At 44.4% G+C, this 18,164-nt stretch overlaps 1 protein-coding gene across 1 annotated transcript in view; it reads right to left on the bottom strand.

Moving 5' to 3' along the window:
- The window catches only part of Cfap43 (cilia and flagella associated protein 43), an 89,025-nt gene that overhangs the window by 51,070 nt on the left and 19,791 nt on the right, over nt 1-18,164 (bottom strand). The window contains exons 7-12 of the mRNA XM_052183964.1: nt 17,812-17,879; nt 15,784-15,915; nt 13,153-13,269; nt 7,581-7,661; nt 5,927-6,075; nt 1,933-2,036 (exon numbers count right to left, since the gene is read on the bottom strand). Coding sequence (XP_052039924.1) covers nt 1,933-2,036; nt 5,927-6,075; nt 7,581-7,661; nt 13,153-13,269; nt 15,784-15,915; nt 17,812-17,879 — 651 coding nt within the window. The remainder of the gene's footprint in view (nt 1-1,932; nt 2,037-5,926; nt 6,076-7,580; nt 7,662-13,152; nt 13,270-15,783; nt 15,916-17,811; nt 17,880-18,164) is intronic.

The following is an 18,164-nucleotide window of genomic DNA, read 5'->3' as shown; positions in this document are numbered from 1 at the left end:
GTCCTGATGCTGAGTCTGACCCTTGGGGCATTCTGCTCACTGACTTGTGCTATGCCTCATTTACCTCACCCCCAACTCTGACCGGCACTGCCATTTCCTGCCTCCCTCTAAGGCACTCTGCAGCTTGGCTTCCATGTTCCTTAATAAGGGAGACGGGGACCATCTCTGAAAATGTCCTTGTCCCGGGCCTCACTATGCTCCCTCGTCCCTTTCCTGTTCCCTCCCATCATCTCCCTTCGTTTCCTAACTCTGGCGGGATGTAGGGCTCCCGTCTGTGACTTTGAACCCACTGAGACCACACACCTCCAATCACTGCTCTCTGGCTCCGTGCATCCTCTCTGACACCCTCTCTTCTTCCCACCAGAGGCCGGGACTTTCCTTCTACTCTTTGCCCTGAACAGCTGCCACTTAACCTCTTCCCGCTCGGTGTCCTCCTTGACCCACCAGTCTCTCAGGAAGCCTGCTAACTGCCCAGCATGCCCTAGGGCTGCCTGTCTGGACTCTCACCCCGTCTGTCTTCCTCAAGCTGTTTCTGGAAGGGATGATGCTAGCCCCTCACAACTTGGAACATCTGCCGTGTTCACTGTCTCATGCTCTGCTCGTGGTTTCAGGGAGAGGTGAGGAGCCCCAGCTTTTCTTCTCCCACCTGCGGGCCAGTGGTACCACCAATGATAGCTTATCCCTGACTAGCTTAAAGAGAAACAAGACCAGATTGTGGTTTTTATTAAATTTGGCTTTGACAATTACTGGGAGGTACCCCCTAATCTATGCTTGTTATTGCTGGCCTGACTACCTCCCCAGGGTGTACCCCAGATCCTTGCTGTGTGCTCAAGGTATCTCTCCTCTCAGGGAGGCTTCTCCTCTCTCTTTCTGCCTCTCTCTGAAAGGCACTGAAAAACCATCCCACCTCTAATCCCTCTAGTAATTGGCTGTGGCCATTTTTATTTAAGGAACGAGGTTTGCACAACAAAAGCTGGGTAAAGGTAACCAGGAGAACTCATTTATAGGCCTAGACCTTCTGGGACAGTACTTAGCATTACAATACATAGTTAAAAACTGGGATATTCAAGCAGCAGAGGCATCCTCTCTGGTTTCAGCCTTAGGCTCTACAGTACCAAGAGTCATCTGACTTACAGACTGGGTTGCTTTTTGGTCCCAGTGAGCAGTTAGGTCACTGTCTTGACAATATGGAAGCCCATGGCTCAGGAAGACAGAATGTTATGGTTATCTGCCAAAATCTTCCACTTAGGCCTTACATCAGACCTAAGAAATCTTGAGTTGTAGCACTGATGTGCTACACACCTCATCCTACACATGTGAAAATGTTCCCTTGGGATACAGTCTCTCTCCATCTTTGGCACCCTCAGCTGGGATACCTTCACCCATCCTTTCCCCTTCACTGGAAGGGGAAACTAGATTTGTTTCTACTAGCACTAAATTGTTTCCTTGACCATTCCATCCCCCACAAGGCCCATATTCAACATTTTGAACTTAGTAGGAACTTAACTTTTTTATATAAATAAATGAATAAATTTACAAATTCATTCTTGGGGAACACACACACATTTGGGACTAAAGCTATAGAGAAAAATTAATTATTAAACAGAGGTCAGAGGTAAAAAGCTTTTAAATTATTACAGTTATAAACCATCTGTTCCCTTCCCTTATAATATCAAAATGTTCAGAACTTTCACTAATTCAGTAGTTGATACAAGTTTTATTTTTTTATTTTTGCCATCAGTTACATATTAGACAACTCTAGTACTCTCAGTTTCTCTAAATAGAATATAGAAACTTAACTTTTACTTAAAATTTTCTTTTTCAGGAAAATACAACATACATAATTATTTTGATATAATTCCAATTTTTAACTTTCAATTATTGGGCATAAAGCGACCTAAATTTTAAACTCACAAACATCCTGTATCATACCAGTGTATCCAAAAATCTGAAATGATTTTGAGGGTCTGGAATCAATGACAAAGATGTTTCCTTCTTCTGTACCGACTAGCAGAAAGATTCCTCGCTGGTCGTAACTGGAAGAGAAGAAAGCCAAGGTGCCCAATAGGCTTCATTTCACCAGGTCGGTGGTGAGCGAGCTTGCTGGATGTACGACCACAGGAACACATTCAAAACCAGCCACTCTTAGAGCCGGTGTCATTTACTTATGGATTCACTTGTGTTGTGCTGCTGGGATGGAACTGGGTGTCCTGTGCGCACGAAGTCGGCCATCTACTGTTAGGCTAGGCCCCTGGTCCTATTGTTTGCCATTTTAAAATATTCTCTGACTTTATAAAAGTGGACATCTACATGTTGATGTAGTCATTCCCCTCTGAGCCAATGCTATCCCAAATTTAATTTACAAATACATAATCAAGAAGGCACAGGAGGGTTGGAGATGTTGCTCAGTGGCAGAGGCCTCACCTACCATATGTGAGACCCCGGGTTCAGTCTTAAGCCCTGAAACAAAACAAAACAAAGCCAACAGACAGCCAATCAAAAAACTCTCAGACCAACAGCCAGCCAATTGGAAAATGCCCAGGCCAACAGCAGCCAATCAAAAAACAAAAACAAAAAAACACTCAGGAAAGATAGGCAGATATTTCATTGTAAATTGGTAAGAGAAGGAGAAAGTTGTGTGGACTCTTTTCTTTTTCTTTGGTTCATTATCGTCGAATTCTTTTCTATTTTGAGAAACATGTAGAAGTGTTTCACTAAGTTTAAGAGTCCAGACATCTTAAAGATAACCTTTCCATCTTGTGGGCAAGGCTAAACTACATTCACGTTCCCAGGCCCAGAAAACAACTCCAATTCTGACTGGTGGGGGAAAAAAAGTAACAATAACTTGGCACAGATATTTATGATTTGCAAGCTTAAATATTCTAAATATTCTGGCTCGTTGTTGCAGCTCAGCTCCTGAGTCTGTTCTGTGGCCCTGATCGATCAGTAGGGGCTTGATTACAATAGACTTTTGTCATCTACATTGACCTGGTGTTTAAATTATGTTGGATTTAACAGTACCTTACAGTACCTTACAACGGCCGCACGGAAAAAGAGGAGGAACTTCGTGAAACACTTCTACATGTTTCTCAAAATAGAAAAGAATTCCACGATATGAACCAAAGGAAAAGAGTCTGGGAAGAGGCAGCCCACAGAAAGACACAGTATAGAGGAGCAGGGGACAAGGAGGAGTCACTCCCACTTACCCACTGTGCTGGAGGCCACAGAGATCAGCAGGGAAAGCTTAGATATCAGGAATAAATTGGTTTCATCTCCAAGGAGATACGATGTATATTCAACATCTGCCACATAATAAACTTAAACAACACACAATAGGCTTAAGGATAGAAATCACACAATCACCTAGATGAACACAGAAAAGGCTTTGGCAAAATGTATTGTCTCCTTTCAGTAAAAGTATCAAAATTGCAAGGAATTTCAGGAATATTTCTGTACTCAACAAAGACTACATATGACAAACCCGTAGGCCCAGTTCTATATGTTGGGGGAAAAGTCAGCATTTCTGCTAAAATATGGAGAGAGAAAAAAAGAGTTCCAACTCCCTCCACAGTATTTAACACTATGCCAAAGGTCTTGGGACAGTAAGACAAGGGAATGAAAGAGAAAGGAAAGGAGGAAATCAAAACATCTTCATTTGCAAGTCAAGTGATACTTAAAACATACTACAGACTTCACCGGAAAATCTTTGAGTAGGTAATACTTTTAGCTGAGTAGCAAGATAAAATTTACACACAAAATCCAGTAGCTTTTATGTGTACCAATAAAAATAGGCTAAAAAAAAAAAAAGAAATTTGGAAAAATATCCCATTCCCAAAAGATTAAAACAAATAAGCCAAAAATGTAACAATAAACCTAAACAGAGGTGAAAGACTCCAGCAAGGAAGACTTTACCCCCCTGGGAGAGATGTTGACACCAGAAAATGGAAAGGGTTTCAGTGTTCATGGATTGGCAGGACTAGTGTCCTGCAAAGTCCCTCCCAAAGCCCATACAAGCAGTAAGGCCTGATGAGAGACAGTCGCGTAAGCTGAGCTGCCCACAGGAGGCTCAGTCCAATCCCAGCAGCCTGAAGGGAACCGAGTCCAACTGAGATGCTTAGAAGAAACTGTCCCATCACGGCCCCGGAAGAGGCCGAGCCCAGCTGAGCCACCTGCAAAGTACACTCTGTAACATCGCTGAGGGTTTTTATTGGATTCGTTTTTTTGGTTTTGTTTGCTTTGTTTTGTTTTTCAAGACAGTCTTTCTCTGTGTACTCCTGGCTGTCCTGGAACTCACTCTGTAGACCAGGCTGGCCTTGAACTCAGAAATCTGCCTGTCTCTGCCTCCCAAGCGCTGGGATTAAAGGTGTGTGCCACCACTGCCAGGCTTTTTATTGGATTCTCGTGAGTGCTCCCGGTTTTCCACTTTAGTGAGCTGTCCCATACGTGGGCGGGCTTTGGTGGTGCAGTTGTCTTTGAATGGTTTCCCAAGAGTAACTCTCATTCATAATCCTGTAAGTGATTCTGCGGGCTAGGGTTCTGTTTGTTTGTTTGGTAAACTTGACACAAGCAGGGGGTCATCTGGGAACGGAGAACTTCAATTGAGAAAATGACAGCATCAGATTGGCCTGTGGCCAGGTCTGTGAGGGCATTTTCTTGATTAATGACTTATGTGTGAGCTGCGGTGGGGGACAAATCCACTGTGGGTGGTGCTACCCCTGGGCAGGTGGTCCTGGGTTGTCTAAGAGAGCAGGCTGGGCGAGCCTTTGATCAACAATGGTGGCCTGCCTGTGGGATAGTCATGTAGTAGTGACATAAAGCTTGTGGGGTAACCAATCAGTATCTGACGAGATTTAAGGCCCATTTCAGGAGATCAAAAAAGAGAGGATAATGAACCGTGAAAGCAGAAAATATATCTTATGAGGCAGCAAAAGGGGAATGAATGGGGAAACAGGAGCTTGGGAGTAGGGGGGGCGGGGGAGAGACAAGCTGAGCACCAGGAGGGAGTGGCAGGGAGGGGTAGGGAGGTGCAGGAGTGGGGTAGGGTGGGGTGGGGCGGGGCGGTGATGGTGGGCGAGAACAAAGCATAAAAATGGCCCTTGAAACTCATCGCTCTGTATAACAGCCTTCAAAATAGTACAAGTAACTTTGAGAATATTGCTTCAAGGATTTGAGACAATTTAAATGTCCACCAATGTACTATTTGAGAAAAATGATGAAATGTTGGTATATAATCAGATATTCTGCCACCCTCCAGGAAGGAGAACGAGGATCAACTCTAACGCCGATGTTGAACGTTCTCCAGTGGGGCTGGGGCGCTAGCTCAGTTGATAAGGTTCTATTCCCTCCAGCAGGAGAACCTGAGTTTGAGCACTGGAACCCGCCTGAAAAAAAAAATCCACAGTGGCGTGTGTACTGTGATCCCAGGGCTGGGGAGGTGGAGACGAGATCTCTGGCCCTCACTGGCCAACCCACTTAGCCCAATCGGTGAGTTCCCAGGCCCAGGGAGAGACGCGCCCCAAACAGAGGAAAACACCCCCAAACCAGGGTGGACGGCATCCTAGGGAACAGGCACACCCAAGCTTGACCTCTGGCTCCACATACTTCAGTGCACCCGCCCACAAGAGCACGCTCCAGCCTCCTCAGTATTTGAAGACCGAGTATGTGAACAAAATTACTGGTCATTTTGTTTGTGGATAAGAATGTCTTTGAAAGGGGACGTTGGAAATTGGTAATAGGCTGCTCCTGGGAGGGAACTGTGTGTGACGGACTGTCCCCCCCCCCCACCTGCCTTCTTATTTTTTTGAATGCTGAACTGAGTGAGTATTCCAAAGATGTGAAATGTGTAGAGCTGAAAAGCAAGTGCGTTTCACTTGCGCCCCCTACAGGCCGGCCTGACGATAGCGTGGCTAGCGTTGGTGATGCTTACGTCACTATCTTCACCGGTGATTGGGAGAGGAAGGCCTTGTGGATCACCTGAGGGGACTCCACATCCATGGTGTTCAGGAAGTACACGTGGCCATCCACCGTCCCCACGGCAGCTGACGGGGAAGACGGGCAGCATGCCAGAGATGTTGCCTGTTTAAGAATAAAACCCAGAGAATGAAAGCTGCTCAATATCCAAGAAACCTGCCGGGCTGGGCCTAAGGCTCAGGGCTACAGAGCTTGCTCTTCTTCCAGGCCTTCAATCGTATCCTCAGCCCATCTCCACCTACCTCAAATGCTTAGAATTTTTGAAAAGCCTGAACGGTTGTTTTGGTCCCTATTTCTGTACAGTGAGTCAACATCCCTGAATCCGACCAATCGCTTAAGCGATTGATTGGGGACGCATCCTCTCTAAGAGCTATCGTGAGCTAAGTCGCAGTAGCCAAGGGAGCCTTATGTCATCTGACAGGTGACGTCAAGCGAAGCTGTGGCAGTATGAGTATCTAGCCACGATGGTGTTGGCCTGGCCTCCGGGGCAGCACTGCCTCAAGGATTCACAGGGAAGCACTACAACAGAGGCAAGATGCCGGCCTCGGCATCGCTGGGTCTAACCAACGAGCATTTCCCTGTAGTGCAGTGGGATCCACCATAGAGAAAGACCCGTGTGTCTCCAAGCACAGGCTGGACCACAACCACGTATCAGGCTTGGTTGGGAGTCAGTGAGCGCTGGCCAAGACCTTCGGTCAGTGGCTGTATCTGGCCTTGTCCAAGAGGAACAGGTTAAGCCCTGGTTATACACCCCCCCTGGGGTTTTGTTACACACTTGCTTCTTGTTTTCAAAAGGAGACCTGATCTCTGATGGGTGTGTAATGGCCCTTTAGTTCCAAAAATTCTAATAGAAATTGATGTACACGCCTTTGTCATACAGATAATGTGGTGTCATAGTCTTGTGGCCTTTTAGACAAGACTTTATATCGCTACTTTTCAGGGAGGGGACTTGTAATTGCAACTGGTAATATTACATGGTACGGTACTTGCTTAGTATTGTGTCTTATATAATTGGTGTGAGTATTTAATGACTGAGAGTTTTAATTTGTAAGAGAGAAGGACTAGAATTTCCTTACCTCCTAGGATGCAAAGGAAATAGAAATCCAGCACTATTACTATTTAGGTTTTTACATTTCTTTTTACATTATTTTATGCATAATGTATTGTGGATTATGCAGAAGCAATGGCATATTGAGAAAGATGTTGTGGGTGTTTGTCAGCTAGCACGCAGATGCTGTCCTTCTATGAAAGCCTTGGATACCCCTGACCCAGTATTCCTAGGGCTCAGAGGGATGACTGCGACCCCTCTTTCAGGGATGAGCTTTTGCGGAGTAGCATTGACTGTGCTCTTATTCACAGGGATTGATCCATTAGGAGATACTCTTGGAGGCATCTGATATCTGATTCCCTTCTCTGGTACCCTGGTGTGAGCTTGGCACTGTGACGGGTGTGTGTGTGTGTGTGTGTGTGTGTAAGACTAAATCAGAGACTCTTAAACTCCCTCTGTATGTGAACCGACGCAGCAGGGAGGATTTCCAAAGATGTGGGCACTGAAAGGCGAGCCGAGGTAGAATAGATAGTTTAAGCATGGATTCATCAGGCACACTTACTTGAGTCTTCAGGAAAATCCTGCCTGTACAATTGCAGTCTTCTATTGATAAAACGGAAACTTCCCCGGAGCTTGTGAGCGTCTGTGGGAGGAATGGACAGTTAGACTGCTATGGGAGCGCGTGCCGATTGTCTAGTGTGTTCACCTGGCGGTCAGTTAAAAGATACCCTCTTTCCATAGGTTGTTAATCATTTATAAATTCAACACTGGCTCTTATTTTCTGCAGTATTACATTGTGGAAGGATTAATTGCGCTAGGGTTACAGGCACAGACTATCCTACTTGGGCTCTTTCTCTGTTTTTTTTTTTTAAAAACAATTATCTTCAGCACTTAGGAGGCAGAAGATGAGGATCACTGTGAGTTTGAAGCCAGCCTGGTCTATATGCTGAGTTCCCTACCAGTCAGGACTACAAAGTATAGATATATTCAGTGGGTAAAGGCACTTGATGCCAAGCCTGGTGACCTGAATTTGATCCAGGTACCCACATGGTAGATAAGGAGAACCAACTTCACCAAGTTAATGCCTCTCTCTCTCTCTCTCTCTCTCTCCTCTCTCTCACACACACACTAAATGCGTAATAAATAATAAAGATGTAAAAAATAGCCAGGCAGTGGTAGCACATGCCTTTAATCTTAGCATTTGGGAGTCAGAGACAGATCTTCTTGAGTTTAGGGCTAGCCTGTTCTATAGCAACAGTTCCAGACAGCGAGGGCTACACAGAGGATACCCTGTCTCAAAACAAAACAAAACAAACACAAAAAACAAACTAAAACAAAAAAACATCAAACAAACAAAAACAAAAGAACCTAACAACAAAACCCCAAATTAAACAACCAACCAAAAACTAAGAAATAAAATGAATTACCTTCAATAGGATTTAAATAACATAATAACTAGGTTAGGACCTGAAGCGAGGGTCTAGCCCTGCGGCTCAGTAGGTCAGAGCACCGACTGCCCTTCCGGAGGACTGCGGTGTGTTTCCCAGCGTTCACGGGCAGTTTACAATCCTCCGCACTCCAGTTCCAAGGAATTTGTTTCACTCTTTGACTTCTGCATGTACCAGGCATGTAGGTGTGTACAATCATACATGCAGGGAAAACAGCCCCCCACACACACACACAAATGAACACTCTGTCCTCACAGTCATACTTCAAAGAAAAAGCCCCTAGAAATTCAATGGGATTGTTGCCTAATGATAATGACGAAGCTGAGAAACAGGAAATTATATATTGCTATTTTAAAATCATTTTACTTTTAGAATATTTTTAGGACTATATTCGTTTTGAGCAGAAAGTGCAGTATCCTGACCCCTCCTCCCCTCCCCCCCTCCCACTTCACCTCCCCCAGATCTCCTCTGTTAGCCGCTTGCATCAGACCTGGACAGGGGCTACAGCGTCTAAGTCCACACTGACACAGTAACTGGCTGGAGTCTGTATTTTGCATCAGGGCTCCTTCCATCTTTCTGTTGCTCCTTCTGACAGATTTGATGAGTTTGTAATGACACGCATGCGCAGTTTCTCTGCCTTAAGGATCTCTTGTCCCCCACCCCCACCCCACCCCCCCATCCCCGCCAACCACAGATCTGTTTTACTGGCCCCATGGCTTTGCGTCCTCCGGAATGTCCTGTTAGATTCACACAGCACGCAGGCTTTTCCACCCTGGCTTAGCGCTATGTCCGTCCGCTATGTCCGAGTCTTGTGGTGGCCTGACAGCTTTATTTCTTTTTTTATTACCGAGTAAGGGCGCATTGTGCGACTGCGCCACAATGCTGCTGTAAACATTCACGTGCAGCTCACTTTTGGATGCCGTTATGTTTTCAGTCCATTTGGATAAATACTAAGGAATATAACCGCCAGAGCCTATGGTTGGTGCCTGTTTAGTTTTAAAAGAAGCCGACAACCATCTTCCAAATTGTCGGTACCTCTGTTCAATAAAAGAGCGCTTCAGCAGCCGCCGTCCTTGCCAGCACTTTAGATTTGAGACACTCTAATAGGCGGTGGCCTCTTGTTGCCACAGTCTCCCAAGGACAGATGTTTCCAGCATCTTTTCATATACTTATTTTCTGTCCGTGTGCCTTCTTTCTGTGGAGTCTGTTCATACTTTCCCCCCTTATTCACGAGCTCTCGAGATTGTACACTCTCTTATTCTTGAATCCCTCGTGCTTTCTGCAGATCTGGGTCCCCTGCCCTCTGTCAGTTACACCTGCTGCAGAGATGTCTTCTGTTCCTTCAGTCTGTGGTTTCCAACCCTTTTCCTTCTCTTAGTAGAGATGTGCCTAGGGCTTCCTACTCTGGACGGTGTTCACAGAGCAGACGTTCCAGTCAAATGCAACCCGCTGATTTATCCCTCTGCAGGCTGTATTTGGTACTGGAGTTAAAGAGTTTGCTGGATAGACTGCTCAGTGGTTAAGAGCACCGACTGCTCTTCTAAAAGTCCTGAGTTCAAATCCCAGTAACCACATGGTGGCTCACAACCATCCATAAGAGATCTGACACCCTCTTCTGGAGTGTATGAAGACAGCTACAGTGTACTTACATATAATAAATAAATCTTTTTAAAAAAGAAAGAGTTTGCCATCAAGCCCAAGGTTACTTGGATTTTATCATCATCTTTTAATAACTATATAATTTTATTTTTACATTTGTCTACAATTGGTTTTGATTTGGGGGGGGGGGCAATGTATACGATCTGCAACCAGGTTCAAAATATTTAGTTTCTATTTGTGTGTGTGTGCCTGAGTCTGCACCTGCCACGGTGGGCGCTGGTGTGGAAGTCACACGCACACAGGAATTGGGTGTTCCAGCACCGATTGATGAAGATAGTACTCTCACCAAATTGCCTTTGCTACTTTGTCACATGTCCGCTTCCTGTGTTAGGCACGGAGGTAGCACTTACCTAGAATCCCACCACTTTGGGGAAGGAATGAAGTCTGTAAGTTCAAGGCTAACCTAGGCAGCTCAGCAAGACCCTTTCTCAAAAGAAAGTTTAAAAGCCTAAAGGATCATTTGATTATATTCCTGTGGGTTTATCTTGGGCTCTGTTTCCTATTGCATTTATCTATCATTTTATTCTTTTGCCAACACCAGTCTTTATTATTGCAGCGTCTGGTCAACTGTATTGATTTCTCAGCACCTCTCTGATGCTTCTGTCAGTCGGATATTGGTTTTGCGTTGCCATGCAAATTCTATAATCATTTTTTTTTTTGCAAAAATAACATTGATATTTTGGCTGGACGTAGACTAAGTCTGTAACTCAGTTTCCGAAGAGGTGACATCTTATCAAAGCTGCCGCGTATTATCCGTGTCACTTAAACCTCCGGGTCCCTTTCCCAGTGGATGTTGACGCAGGTCTTGGAGGTCATGAGGGAGGAAGAGTGTATGGAAGATAACCTCAGTGCTGCAGAGCCTGGGGTCAGATTTAAACACGCCTGGGCTCTTTGTAAACTGAGATTACTTAAGAATTAAAACTGAAGGCTGGAGAGATGGCTCAGTGGTTAAGAGCTCTGACTGCTCTTCTAGAAGTCCTGAGTTCAATTCCCAGCAAACACATGGTAGCTCACAACCATCTATAATGGGACCTGACTCCTTCTCCCAGTGTGTCTGAATACAACAGCTACAGTATACTCATACACATAAAATAAATAATTCTTTTTTTAATTATTTATTTATTTATTTATTTTTGATTTCTCTAGACAAGGTTTCTCTGTGTAGCCCTGGCTGTCCTAGAACTCACTCTGTAGACCAGGCTGGCCTCAAACTCAGAAATCTGCCTGCCTTTGCATCCCAAATGCTGGGATTAAAGGCATGCGCCACCACCGCCCCGCTAAATAATTAAAAAAAAAAAAAAAAGAATTAAAGATGTCTCCAGGCAGTTGTAGCATTGCTAAGTCCTTTTTTTTCCCTAAGGGCCATGTAAAGGGGCCATCATCTATGACTTGGTCTATGGTTGGTTGGAAAAATGCAGTAAAGAACCCACCCTGGAGGTTAGCAGAAGTTTTTGGCTAACATTTAGCTAGGCAGCATTTAATATCAGCACTTGGAGGCAGAGGCAGACAGATGTCAGAGTTCAAGCCTTGTCTACAGAGAGAAACCTCAGCTTGAAAGAAAAGTGAACTATTTTGTGATTTAACATGTAATTGTGTCAATAAAAACTTTTTTGGTGAGGGGAGGAAAGAATAAAACATTTTAGTTCTTTCCCCGGGTTTTGTGGCTTTTCCCAGAGAACGCCTACCTCTCTTTCTTTAGATGTACACCTAGTTCATTTTACTGGTGTGACCATAAGCAGTATTGTGTTTTTAATTTCAAATTATAATTGCTCACTACTGGCAATGTAAGAAAACAATTCATCTTTGTGTGTTTAACCGTTTCTCCTACAGCTTTGAGGTGGACATCTAACACTAGGGGTGTTTGCTGATTCGATTGTTTGTGATTTATTTATTTATTTATTTAGTTGGTTTTTTTTTTTTTTTTTGGATTTGGTTCCCCCCCCCCCCCCCAGACAGGGTTTCTCTGTATAGCCCTGGAGACCAGGCTGGCCTCGAACTCAGAAATCCGCCTGCCTCTGCCTCCCAGGGTGCTGGGATTACAGGCGGGCGCCACCACCGCCCAGCTAGTGATTTATTTTTCTGATGGCAGTTTTGTCACTTGAGAACAGAGGCTATTTTGTTTCTTTCTGTTGTAATACTTTTTACAACAAAACAAAACCAAACCAAACAAAAATGAACAAACAAAAACAAACTTATTGTATGAGCTCAGCCTTCCAGTGTGATATTGATTAGGAATTAGGATTTTGTAGACATTCCATCTATGGTGAGCAGCTCTACTCTATGTTTGGATTATCATCATCATCATCATCATTATTATTATTATTATTTTGATTTTTCAAGACAGGGTTTTTCTATGTAGCTCTGGCTGTCCTGGAACTCTGTAGACCAGGTTGGCCTTGAACGCAGAAATTCTCCTGCCTCTGCCTCCCAAGTGCTGGGATTAAAGGCGTACTGCCCGGTGGAATATTTTTATTATAAGACGGTAACAGATGTTGCTGAGTTGTAATATGGATTACATTAGTTGACTGGTTCATGTGGGGTCAATGTTTCAGTATTGCATACCTGAAATAAATCACGCTGGGTTAAGGTGTGTAATTGTTCTTATGCATTGCTAGTATTTAATGGAGGGTGTGTGTCTGTGTCAGGGGAGACGCTGATTTGCAGTTTCCTTTTTTGGGTTTTGTCTAACTTAGCTCAGAGAAAAAGCACCAGAGAAAGAGCTGGGAAGGATTCCTTCTGCTTCTAAATTTAAAATGGTATTGTGAAAAATTGGTATTTTTTTTCTTAAATGTTTAGCAGAATTCACCAGATAGCCCATCTGGGCCTGGAGCTTCCATCGTTGGACTGTTATTATTAATCTAACCTCTGTGATACAGGCCTTTCAGAATATCTCTTTCATTGAAATGATTTTGAAAAACTTGGCTTTTCAAAGGTTGGCCTAAATCTATCCAGTTAGATATGGACAGGGATTTGAACCGTGAAACGCAGGCACTTTGATCCTATTGCGTCCGGGTACACGTCGCTTACCAGGAAGTGTTTGGTTCCAGGTGAGATAAAGCTGACGGCCTGGACTTTCCCATCACAGGCATCGAGGAGTTTATCCAGAGGCGACTCTGCACCAAATGTGTAGATATAAACAGACCCCTAAAGAGACCACAAAACAGAGGAAGGAAACAATCATTGCAAGTGCCGTTAAGTCAGCAAATACTTGTCTAATGACCATTGTGTGTAACACACTGTTTGTGACCAAGTGATGGGAAACCACAGACTTAGACAGGTCCTAGAGGACCTTAAAATATAGAAATCTTATCTATTAATTTAAGTGAGGGAAAGACTCGACCAATCAGCACATACAGCAAGAGACAAGCATGTAGGAGACAGCCAGGGGTGGGATACAGGACCTGTGCTGGGAAGGGTCGTTGAGAGCACCGTGGTTTGGGCTTTTACTCCAAATGAGAGGCCATCGTGGGCTCTGAGTGGTTGAGATAAACGCTAAGTTTGTTTCGGCCAATGTGCCAAACATACACTGTCCATTCCTTCATACATGTAGAGAAGCCTATTAAAATGTCCCGTGAATGCTGCAGCTCTCTTCTTCCTAGTCATTCCACCATGCATACGTGTATGTGTATATGTGTACATATATAATATGTATATGTGCATATGTGCACATGTTTATATGTATATATGTGTATATATGTACATATATATGTTATTAGGCATCTATATGTTTTACATGGTCACATTCTGGTAAATTTCATATTCTGTCATCTGAAGACAAAGGATTTTATTTCTGTATGATTTTTACCATAAGGATGTATTCCTCTAACATCTGTAGAGCACCACTAGATTCCTTCCCGTTCACGCCTGAATGATACACATGGTCACCCATTGCTGTCATCTCCTTAGACCTTGAGGCTTCAGATGGCTGTCACAGCAAATGACTTGCTTCTTTGAACTTTTTTATTTTTTTTCCCCGACCTTCTAGTTGAGATCTTTTCCCCGGTCCCTCCCAAAGTCCATTTCTAAGGAGTTTTCTCTGGTAACAGCTTGCTGCTGCTACACATCAGTGTTAAGAATGTCTGAACATGTATTCGGAGTGATTTTTTTCTGTCTTAACTCACGTCACTTCTTAGAGAGGCTCTGTCTGTTTTTCAAAGGGTTCTTAGACTTGGGAACTCTAAGCGGGGGTGCCAGGCGGCTTCCCTGGGACTTACTCTATCTCCTAAATCTGCAAACTCTTTGCTTAGTCAGTTCTGTGAGTTGGTAACCTCTGAATCCTTGCCTTGCCTCTGCCCACCTCTCTCCTCTCTAGGACTTCAGTCCGACATGCTAGGTTCTTTAGTGCGTGATTCACACCTCTCATCCTTCCTTCTGCCTTTTCTTCCACTCTGATTTTCTCGGCAGCATTCCCAATAACTTCTTCATCTATCTTCCATGTCAAGTATGTTCATTTAACTTTGTCACCATTTTAAAACGTCGGTGTTTTGCCTGCATACATGTATGTGCACTGCTTGAGTGGCTGGTGCCATTTTTATTTCATGTGCGTGAGTGTTTTGCCTACATATATGTCCATGTGCCACATGCACGCCTGATGTTTGTGGAGGACAGAAGAGAGATCTGACGACCGGGAACTGGGGTTACAGATGGTTGTGAGCTGCTGTGTGTGTGTGTCAGGAATCCACTGTGAGCCTTCTGGAAGAGCAACGGGTGCTCTTAATTATGAGCCCCCTCGCCAGCCCCCAGGTACGCTCACTTAGTGTGTGTGTGTGTGTGTGTGTTTTAGTAGTTTTGTTTGGCTGTTTTCTTTTTCTGTTAGGATACTTTCAAAAAATATTTTCTGCTTTGTAACAGATATTTTTAGTTTTCCCATTTATTTATAAAACAAAGTACCATTGTTTGGACTTTTGGTAATTACTAGAAACTTAAGTCTTTCCATATATAACACCAAAATATTTAGCTCTACTTGCAACCAGTCCAGTGTCCTTGCCTTAACAATAAAATGACTGCTAATTTTGACATCTGAGAGTCATTTTAGTAACCAGGGGTCTTTCTAACTATATAGCTCGGAGGGTCATTCATTTAATTATACATTGATTCTTCAGCCTTCTTTTTGTACAGAACTGCTCTCTGGGTGGGCTGAGTAGAACCAAACTGCAAAGGTAGATATCTGATTGGCCTGGCCAATCAGAGCTCAGACTTCTGACCAGACTGGCTGATGCAGGTAGATGGGTGACCAAGTTAATCCACCACATTTACTTCAGAACATTTTTATTTTATACTTGGTGACTTTCTTCCAAAGTTACCAATAGGCCAGAAATATAAGCAAGAGTAGTAGAAGGCTATAAATACCAGAAGGGAAAAGTGGCAAGGAAATAGAGGCCACAAAGGTGAAACAGAGCCAAGAGACACGGAAGGCATGCTCTCCGGTGGGGCATGGAGGGCCCTGGATTCAAGCTCACACTCTCCTCTGTTGGTGTGTATTTGTAGTCTGAGCATTTGTTCAAGGTGCTTTCCATGTGCAGCAGAGAGAGTACTAATGTGAAGAGAATCATTAAATACACACACACACACACACACACACACACACTTTTCCTTTTTTCCCATCATGCACTGCCGGTGTCTGAAGATCGTGCACCAAGAAATCGATATCTAATGTACCTTGTCTGTTTGAATCAGCAACATTTTGTAACTAGGGGAGAACACCAGATGTGTCACTGGCCCATCAAACTCAAGAAATGTCTTCACTTGGTACTTTGTTTCTTTGATGATGAACGAGTATATCACACCATCCTGAAGATGGAACACAGCGAGAGGGACACAAAGTCAGTGTTTGCCAAAATGTAGACCACTTTTGACATCAAATAAGTCCAGATTCCTGGACTGCTGCCTGGCTCTGTGTGAGAGCTGCATCTGCCTACATCTAGGACGCACTGTTACCTTTAACTCAGTCTGCTTTTTATCCTGTGCTTCATTATGCAGAAGACAGGACCAAGGAGTCAGGGTTTGTATGGCTTGAGTGTTAACTGCCCTCATTTATAAGAGCATTAGTGGGCTGGAGAGATGGCTCAGTGGTTAAGGGCACTGACTGCTCTTCCAGAGGTCCTGAGTTCAGTTCCCAGCAACCACATGGTGGCTCATGACCATCTGGAATGGGATCCGATGCCCTCTTCTGGTGTGTCTGAAGACAGCTACAGTGTACACATTATACATTAGATAAATAATATTTAAAAAATTAAAAGGGTATTAGTCCTCAGTGTACTTTTAAATCACTACTACGTACTTTTTAAAATCATCTATGTGAAACTAGAGTTGGGCTTTTTATTTATATTGCATTCTCTTCTCCAACCCCTGATACAGTGCTAGTGTTGTAGAAGTAGCTCAAATTCCTCTTGAGATTCATTTGATTAAGTCTATTTATCAGCATCCAGTTGGCCAGCCCATCTTTACTGACTCACGGCAGGTATTCTACAATAGTTAAGAGGCTCGGGGTGGGGGTGGTGGGGGTGGTGGGGGTGGGGGCGGGGAAGGCAGTCATCATTTGCTCTGTGGAACCCTACTGGAACTAAGCTAGGCATTTAAGAGATGCGACTTCACCTGGCAAGGTGCTGTCCCCAAGCTCCTGACCGTTCTCTATCCCTCACCAGCACAGATTCGGATCTCAAAGGTCAAGAATGCAGACTCAATGTAGGACATGAGCGGGGGCTGCTTTTCTCTTGAAAACTCCAGGAAGGAAAAATACAAGTGGAGGGTGAGCCTGGAGGCTCATGGTAGCTTCTGCTTGGCAGAACCACGTTCATCCTAATGCTGGAATCTTTCAGTCTGATGTCACTGCCTCTCTGGCCTCAGGGAGGCCACTGTCAGTGAGGCTGACAGACGATGCTGACAGTGAACTGGGGACAGCTTCACCTAGACCTGAGGTTTTGATGTAATGCTGTCACCAATCTTAACCTCGATGGCACGGATCACAACCACGTGGAGACACGTGGTCTGCCCCCATTTAGAACTTCCTGGAAACGTGTGTTTCAGAGGATAAAGGCGTAGTCCCAGGGGTGTGATGTCCCAGGCTCACTTTCCAGTGACTGCGAGTCACACAGTGACACACGAGACATGATACTTTCCCAGGTCTGGGGAGTGCATCAGATTTCTACCTGACAAAGCTGTGAGGGTTAGTCATACACTTTGCATGGCGCCTGGTACGACCTGCGGCTCACCCCAGCTGTTCAAGCAGATGGAGATGAATGGATGACACTGGATTTCACTATCGGCTCCCACAGACAAAAGACCCAAGCTCATTTCTGACAACCTAATTCGTTATTGTAGAAACGGGCACAGGGCTGCAGATACGTGCCTGTTTACACCCTGGGTAGGAGGGGCAGCAGCAAGTTTCCAAAGCCCACTTTTGTTCATTTTCAACAACACAGACACGATCGTTCATTATCTGTTTTTTTGTTTGTTTGTTTTTTAGTTTTGTTTTTTGCATGTAATGGAAAGTTTCCCTATTAAACTTTTTATCATAACTTTCAACAAGGAAACTTAAACTTCAATTGCTAATCTGAAAGAACCAGACGTGAAAGAAAATGGCTCATAAATATAACTGGCAGCGGGGAGTGGGGTGGAGGGGTGGGGGGGGTGCTGCTTTTCTTTTTTTTTATGAAGTGAGGGATTCTGAGGAATAGAATACGTTACAATTCCAGAAGCGAGGATGCCGTCCTTTTGGTACGCCAGTGTGAGCGGGTTGATAAGCTGGCCTCCATCTTTGGGGAAAGAACAAACAAGAGAAAGTAGGCGACCACGTAAAGAAAAAGCAGCAACGCAGGACACACGGAGCAGCAAGAGCTGGGCCTGGGATGAGTCACCTTAAAGAGAGGCCGGCTGCACCGGAGGTCTAGAGCACCGGGCGTGGACTCACGTTATGGACCTACGCAGAAACTGCACTTCTGTGTTCAGAGACCAGAAAGGGTTGGTGTCAAAGCTGTACTACCCCTGGGCTGGGTACTTAAGATGTATGCATTTTATAGACGTATATAATCTATATCATA

This window comes from Apodemus sylvaticus, chromosome 1 (genome assembly GCF_947179515.1).
Source record: "Apodemus sylvaticus chromosome 1, mApoSyl1.1, whole genome shotgun sequence".
In the NCBI taxonomy this organism is placed as follows: Eukaryota; Metazoa; Chordata; class Mammalia; order Rodentia; family Muridae; genus Apodemus; species Apodemus sylvaticus.
The sequence above is the reverse complement of the archived record's forward strand: the minus strand, read 5'-3'. Positions and strand labels throughout refer to the sequence as shown.